We start from the raw sequence: 8,700 nt of genomic DNA, 5'->3' as shown, positions 1-8,700 counted from the left end.
GGGATGGGAGTGTCAGAGACAGTGCGATTGGCACAGGACAGAGCGGAGTTTAGGGCTGTTGTACATAGAGTCGCTATGAGTTGCAAGCGACTCGACGGCACATAACAACAACAACAACATTGTCTCTCAATAATTTGGAGATGTCCCTGACTACATACTTTCCCAGTACAATATGTCTCCTGATCTCCTGACTGCTGGTATCAAGGATGCTGATTGTGGATCTAAGGAAGATGAAGTCATTGACAGTTTCAATCTTTTCTCCTTCTGTCATAATGCTGCCTACTGGTCCAGTGGTGAGAATTTTTGTTTTCTCAATGTTGAGGTATAATTCATATTGAAGGGCTAATATAGTCTTTGATCATCTGCGGCAAAACACTTTAAGTCCTCCTTACTCTCAATAAGAAAGGTTGTGTTATCTACATAACACAGCTTGTCTAATGACACATTCTTCTTCACAGAGTCCAGGTTCTTGAATTATTTGCTCAGCATACAGACTGAACAGGTATGGAGAAAGAATAAAATCCTTATGTTTACCTTTCCTATAAACTGTATAGTGTTTCCCTCAATATGGATTGAAGCTCAACATCAAGAAAACAAAGATTCTCACCACTGGGCCGATTGGCAGCATCATAAGAGATGGTGAAGAGATTGAGATTGTTAATAGCTTGAATTTGCTTGGCTCCACAATTAACATTCTTGTACTAGCAGCCAGGAAATTAAAAGACGAATTGTACTGGGGAAAGTCTGCTGTCAGAGACCTCTTCGAGTACTAGAACAACAATGTCAGTCCAGGCCATACTCTTTGCAATTGTTTTCTATGCATCAGAACACTAGACAACAAAAGGGGATGATAGAATGAGAATTGATGCCTTTGAGCTGTGGTGCTGGAGAAGAGTACTGAATATACCATGAACTGCTAGGAGAACAGACAGGTTTGTCCTAGAAAGGGTGAGACCAGGCTGCTACATGGAGGCAAGGATTCTGAAGCTTCGTCTGACATATTTTGGACACGGTGCAAGGTGAGACCAGTTCTTGGAGAGGGACATCATGCTTGGGAGGGTGGAGGGACAGCACAGGAGAGGAAGACCCTTGATGAGACAGACTGATTCAGTGACTGGTGTAATGGGGGTAGGTGTGTCAGAGACAATAAGATTGGCACAGGATAGAGCAGGTTTTAGGGCTGCTGTACATAGGGCACCTATGAGTTGCAGGTGACTCAATGGCACATTACAACAGTGTATCCTTGCTCTGTTTGAACAACAGTATCTTGATCTAGGTATTAAGTTTTACATGAGCACAATTAAATATTCTGAGATTCTCATTCTTTTCAGCCATAATTTGTTATGATCCACACAGCCTTTCCACAGTACATAAAAAGACAAACAGACATTCTTCTGGTAATAAAGTCACAATTCTAAAGTCATACACATATGAAAAAACTGAAAATACCATGGTTTGGGTTAAGAACTTCTTAGACTTTAAGCTGAGATTTTTTTTTAACTTTTTTTTAAATTGTGATTTGAAAGGAAGTTCAAAAAACATACTTGCTTTTCATTCAATTACTCAACACATTATGTTTTATAACCCAATTACAATACCCACAATATCTGATTATCCACATATTGTATAATGTATTCCTCTTCACTCATCATAATAAATGTTTATTATCTATTTATTATTTTTCTTTAGGCAGTTAATTGCATGGGAAGAGGTTGTCCATCTTTTCACGGAGCAACTGGTGGATTCGAGCTGCGTGCCTTCAGACACTAGGCCACCAGAGCTCCTTATTATTTATTTATTAATTTTTACTCCTCTCTTCCTCCTTATGTCCTGGATAAATACCCAAATATTAGTCTGCGTTTAAACCTTATACAATATTTATCTTTTTGTGAGTGAACTACTTCATGTAGCATAATGCCCTCTCAATTCATACATACTATGCAATATTTCTTAAACTGTTTATCAAAACTTTTTTTCCCTTTTTTATTTTATGAGTGAAAGTCTATAAATCATATTGGTTTTTTTCCAATTTCACCAGGCAGCTCTGGTGGCCTAGTGGGTAAAAAGCTGTGTTGCCAATCTAAAGGCAAGTGATTCAAATTCCATCAGCTGCTCTGAGGGAGAAAACTGAGCAATGTCCTACCGGGCAATTTGCTGCTGTTGTTGTGTACTGTAGTGTTGGAAGTGACCCACAGCTGATCCTCTGGTGGGTTTTAGAGGCACAGGAGGAGACTGCCCATCATTTTCCCGTGAAGCAGCTGGTGGCTTCTGAAAACCTGCTGGATGAACCAAGCTGACAGCAATGAGCAATGTGATTTATTAACCGCAATGTCTGTTCAACCCTTTATTGTATATTGGCTTTCCCTTCACCTAACTACTTATCTACTTATTAATTTTTACTCTCTTTTCCCACCTTTCCTATTCCTGATAACTATGAAACATATTTCTGTGTTTATCTTTCCTTAGCTTCACATAGCATGGCTTTCTGAAAAGAACTATTTTTCTCTCACATTTTCTGCTATGCTCAAACACTTTGTTATAGTCACTGGTCAATCCAACTCCTTGAGGTCTTCCTTTTCTTCATCAAACCTCTACTTTACTGGACATGATGTCCTTCAAAGGAACTGGCCAGGCCTGACAACATGCCTAAAGTATGCGAGACAGTCTCTAGAAGTTCAAAGCCACCAGCAGCTCCTCAGGACAGATGAATAGTTGCCTCCTACTGCAATATATAACCTTGTAAACTTGAAAAAGGATCCCTGTAAGCTGAAACTGACTCAAAGTCAGTGAAAACCTTAAAATTGTTCCTTTATGATTAATTTATGTCACTAAGCATAACTTCCTTTAGAGTCATCTATGCATGTAGTATTGCTTGAATACCTTATCATTTTTTGTGTTGACTAATACTTGTGTGAATATTTCTTAGTTTCTTTAATCATTTGACTATTGATGGACATTTGGGTTGTTTCAATTTCTTTGTACTGTAAAGAATGTTACAATAAATACATGTTCATAGATCATGTCACAGCTTGTGCTACTTCAGGATATAAAACTTGTAGTAGAATTGCAAGATCAAATAATATTTCATTTCAACTTTTAAGGAAGCCTTAGATCAATTCTCATAATGGTTCCACAATTTTACACCCACTGGTGGCCTGTGCTAAGGAGATGCACTGCCAAGCCAAAGGCAAGAGGTTTGAACCTACTGGTTGCTCAAAGGAGAAAGGTGGGCAATCTCCTCCTGTGTGCTTTGCAGCCTCTGAAACCCCACTAAAGTGTCAGATATGAGTTGGTTCCAATATGAAGGTAACAACAACCACCATCAGTACTATAAGAGGTTGCAATCTTTCCGTATTGTCACCAGCATTGGTTGTTTATGGTCTTTACAAATTCTGCTATTGGTGCTAGGATGAGATTATATCTCATTGCAGTTTTTATTTGCATCTAACAGTTAATCTCTTTGGTCATTAATGATAACCTGATGCACTGCACAAGAATCAAATAGACGACATCTGTGGGAGGAAAAAATCATTGGAGAAGCTCAATATCATCAGTCAAAATCAGGCCACGTGCTGAGTGTACAACAGACCATCAACTGTTATTGCTGGTGTTAGGTGCCATCAGGTCAAGTATGACTCATAACAACTCTATAAATAACAGATCTGAACCCTGTCCTATCCTCTGCCATCCTCACACTTCTTGACACACTAGAGCCCATTACAGCAGTTACTACGTCAATCTATTTGGTTGAGGGTCTTCCTCCCTTTCACCAAACCTCCATCTTTCTAATCATGATGTCATGTCCCTCTCCAAGGAACAGCCTCTTCTAGCAACATGCTAGAATAAGAGATGAAGCTTTATCATCTTTGCCTCCAAGGAGCACTCTGGCTACACCTTCTCCAAAACATCTTTGGTCTTTAGGTAATCCATAGGATACTCAATACTCTTCTCCAACACCATAGCTCAAAGGCATCAATTCTTCTTCTGTCATCCTCTCTCAATGTACAGCTCTCAGATGCATAGCAAGTGATCGGAAAGATCATGGCCTGAATCAGAAACACCTTCATCCTCAAATAGACATCACGGCTCCTAAATAATTTGGAGAGGTCCCTGACTGCAAACTTTTCCAGGGCAATACATCCCCCAGATTTCCTGACTGATAGACTATGGATCCAAGTAAGATGAAGTTGCTGACAGTTTTCTCCATCTATTGTGATGTTGCCTACTAGTGTGGTGGTGAGGATCTTCTGTTTTCTTGATTTTGAGATGCCATCCATATTGAAGGCTGTACTCTTTGATCTTCTGCACCAAGTGCTTAAAGTCTTCCTTAATTTCAACAAGCAAGGTTGTGCCATCTACATACTGCAGGTTATTGATGAGCAGTCTCCTTCTGTTTTGTTTTGGGTTTTTTACATCAACAGTTGACCATCAATTAATCGTATGCAAATACAAACTGAAGTCGAATAAAATTAAAGTCTGTCCACTAGAACCAAAATAGAACCTTGCATTTATCTCACCTGAATTTAAAATTTATCTCAAGAACGAGTTTGAAGCAATGAAAACTAATACCAGAGAGCCAGGAGAGCAAAAGATCACTACAGAAGCAGAAGAGGAAGAAAGACCAAATTGGATGTCAGAAAAGACTTGGAAAATTGCACAAGAGTGTGAAAAAGCCAAAACAGAAATGCAAAAGTAAAAATAAACAGGATTTCCAAGGGCAGTTTGAAAAAAACAAAATATCATAATGGACTGTGAAAAGAACAGGAGTTGAAGAATAAATTAAAAAGAAGAAATAAATCAGTAAGCATTTCTCAATTTGAAAGAAAAATTCAAGCCTCAAGTTGCAATACAGAGAGATGCTACAGGCAAAATCTTGAATGATCCAGGAAGCATCAAAAGAAGATGGAAGGAATACACCACATCACTGTATCAAAAAGTGGTTGACAATGAAAATTTCAGAAAGTCCTATATGAACAAGAGCCAATGGTACCCTTGCTCTGCTCGGACAAGAACTTCTTGGTCTAGGTATTGGTTTTGTATGAGCATAATTATGTCTTCTAGAATCCTGTATCAGGAAGGGTGTGCATCAGGGTCACATCCTTTCTTGTAGTTAATCTGTATGCTCAGCAAATCATTCAATAACTTGATTCTATTAAGAAGAATGTGGTATCAGAATCAAAGGAAGACTCATCAACAATCTGCATTATGCAGATGATACAACCTTGCTTGCTGCAGAAAATCAAAGACAAAGCCCTCAAAATAGATTACATATTAACATCAAGAAAACAAAAATTCTCAGCATTGTGCAAAGAAGCAACACCATGATGGCATCACAGACATGGTACCAGAAATAAAGAGTTCTGTTTTTCAAAACCATCCACTGGGCTTTAAAGCAGCACTAGGAAATTAAGACCTGCAAGTAAGTGTGTTGTAGAATCACTGCAACTAACCTCATGTTGTTTTTGTTATGTGCCATTGAGTCACCTGCGACTCATAGCAACTCTAAACCCTGTGCTAATATCACGGCTTCTGACACACCTACCCCATTTCCCCAATCACTGAATCAATCCATCTCGTCGAGGGTCTTCCTATCCTGCACTGTCCCTCCACCGTTCCAAGCATGATGTCCCTCTACAAGAACTGGTCCTTCCTTCAACATGTCCAAAGTATGTCAGACGAAGCTTCAGAATCCTTGCCTCCAAGAAGCAGCCTGGTTTCACCCTCTCCAGGATAAACCTATCCTCTTAGTCCATGGTATATTCAATACTCTTCTCCAGCACCACAGCTCAAAGGCATCAATTCTCATTCTATCATCCCTAGTCATTGTCCAGCTCTCTGATGTACAGCAAGTGATTATAAAGACCACAGCCTGTATCAGGTGCACCATAGTCTCCAGATTGATACTGTTGCTCTTCAGTACTCTGGAGACGTCTCTGACAGCAGACTTTCCCTCTTTTAATTTCCTGGCTGCTGATGACAGGAGTGTTGATTGTGGAGCCAAGCAAACTAAAGCTGTGAACAATCTCAATCTCTTCACCATCTATCTTGATGCTGCTAATCGGCCCAATGGTGACAACCTTTGTTTTCTTGATATTGAGCTTCAATCCATATTGAAGGCTGCAGTCCTCGACCTTCTGCAGCAAGTGCTTCAGGTCCTCCTCAGTTTCAGCAAGCAGGGTTGTATCATCTACATAATGCAGATTGTTGATGAGTCCTGATCCAATTCTGATGCCACATTTCTACTCACAGAGCCCAGCCTACTGGATAATCTATTCTGCATATAGATTGCTAAAATATGGAGATAGGGCACATCCCTGGCATACACCCTTTCCAATTTTGAACCATACAGTGTTTCCTTGCTCTGTTCTGACTACTGCCTCCTTGACCAGGTATAGATTTCACATAAGCATGATTGAGTGTTCTGGGATTCCCATTTTTCTTAGAGTTAGCCATAGTTTGTTGTGGTCCACTTAAAATTGAAATGTGCTGTCAATCATAAATAACACACTAAATTCTGAAAGTTTTTTAAAAAAGTGAAAAACTAATGAATAAAAATATTCTTTAATAATAATTATAAAAATATTATTGTTGTTGTTGTTAAGTGCTGTCGAGTTGTAGGTGACTCATAGTGACCCTATGATTGAAAGTCCTCGACACTTGCGTGACTTTCATCCTTTCTCCAGGTTCATAGGGTTTCTGGAGGCAAGCTATTTAATATTTTGTATATACTGAATTAAATATGCTACTGAAATTCATTTTACTTGTGTGTTATCAGTGGGGTTACTAAACGTTTTTAAATAACATGTGGCTTATATTTGTGGATCACACTGCCATTTCTAGTGGATATTATGAGGAAGAAGAGAGACACCACTTTATCAGATATACTTCAGAGGTCCTAAACATTTCAAAATGCATACTCATATTTACTGTAGTATTATTATTAACACCAAGAATTTGAAACTAGATGAATGGCTAAAGAAACTGTGATACATTCTCACAATGGAGCATCACTAAAAACGATCAAGAATTTGTGAAACACTGCACAACATGGATGAAATTATAGTGAGTGACATAAGTCAAGTCACAAAAGGGCAATAGGTTTAAAACTATCAGCATAAAAGGGTGAGGAATTATTTACACAATGATAGAATAAAACTTGGAGAGATGACAGGGTTTGGAAGAGAAAGAATGAGGAGCAAAAATAAATAGACAAGTTGGGTGAAAGTATAAAATATATACACCAGTGTTATCAAGCAGGTCTCACATGCAGGGGTTCGGAGAAGAGTAAGAGAAGAATGGATAGATAATGAACATTACCCTGGAACAGATGAAGGAAAGAACGATTTAAAAGGAATGCATGGTTAGGCATTATACGTATGCCTACTGCCCAGAATAAGAGTACACTGCAAAGACGACTTGTGGTGGGGTGGGTAACTGTGCAACAACAAATGAATATTTTTTAAAAAGTGAACTGGGGTAGGGGAGATGCAACAATAAGTGAAAAAAATCTAACTTTTCTGTAAACTTTCATTAAAATCACAATTAAATGAAAGATTTTATTAAAAAATAAAATCCTATGAACAAAAAATATATATACCCACAATAAGTGTTTGATCAAACATTGCAATTAATCTATTTTAATTAACATTATAAAACAAAATGTCCATGAATGATGTTATGAAAATTCATTATGATTTGCAAACTAGCACTCATATTTTTTTAAAAAGTTATTTGCAACAACAAAAAAAAACCACCTTGAAAACAAAAGAATGTAGGAGGGTATAAGACAGTATGAGGAATATTCAGAAGACATGCATCAGAGACAATAATAAATTAAGAAAGAGCAGCTATTATGTTGCTTTAAATAAGCCTAAAATATAAACTTTCAGCAAAGTAGATGCCACAATTGCAGATTCTCTCTTCCCTGCCTGGAGGTGTCTGGGTCTCCACGGCCTGAGCACACCCTCTGCCTACCTTTGATGAGGTCTGGCCTGTAAGCCTTCCGCATCTGCTCCAGAAATCGATTATAGAAGCCCTCGGCATGTTCTGCAGGCATGGCCAGGTGGAAGTCGGGCTTGTTCCCCTTGAGGACACACTGGAGGGTGAACTGGCTGACACACAGCACCTCATACTGTTTGTCCATCACACTCTTCGACCAGTGTTTCCCATTTTCATCCTCAAACACACGAAGGTTTAAAATCTTTCGGACCCTGCAGTAGAAAGCAGCAGTAAGACTTCCTGAAGAATGAAAAGTCTCCTTGTATACCCTGTACTCCCAAAGGAACACTAGCATCTTGTCAAGTAAGGACAGGTCCCATTCCTTATTTGAACATACAGGAGGACCAACTTTGGTCAAGTTAACTACTCCATATCTTATGTTCTTTATAATGTTGTTATTGTTAGGTGCCATCAAGCTGAATGTTGTTTGTTGTTGTTATGTGCCATCGAGTCACCTGCGACTCATAGCGACCCTATGTACAACAGCCCTAAACTCTGCACTGTCCTGTGCCAATTGCACTGTCTCTGACACTCCCATCCCAATTGTCCCAGTCACTGAATCAATCCACCTCACAGAGGGCCTTCCTCTCCTGCACCGTCCCTCCACCTTCCCAAGCATGATGTCCCTCTCTAAGGACCGGTCTCTCCTCACAACATGTCCAAAGTATGTTAGACGGAGCCTCAGAATCCTTGCCTCCAAGG

General features: G+C 39.1%; 1 protein-coding gene across 1 annotated transcript in view; it reads right to left on the bottom strand.

The window, feature by feature from the left end:
* Window positions 1–8,700, bottom strand: part of LOC102845355 (D-tyrosyl-tRNA(Tyr) deacylase 1-like) — a 130,680-nt gene that overhangs the window by 113,343 nt on the left and 8,637 nt on the right. The window contains exon 3 of the mRNA XM_006895645.1: window positions 7,975–8,210. Within this exon, the coding sequence (XP_006895707.1) occupies window positions 7,975–8,210 (236 nt within the window). The remainder of the gene's footprint in view (window positions 1–7,974; window positions 8,211–8,700) is intronic.

Source organism: Elephantulus edwardii, unplaced genomic scaffold, assembly GCF_000299155.1.
Source record: "Elephantulus edwardii isolate Elephantulus edwardi_28Jun2011 unplaced genomic scaffold, EleEdw1.0 scaffold00172, whole genome shotgun sequence".
Lineage (NCBI taxonomy): Eukaryota > Metazoa > Chordata > Mammalia > Macroscelidea > Macroscelididae > Elephantulus > Elephantulus edwardii.
This window is presented reverse-complemented; position numbering and strand designations above follow the sequence as displayed.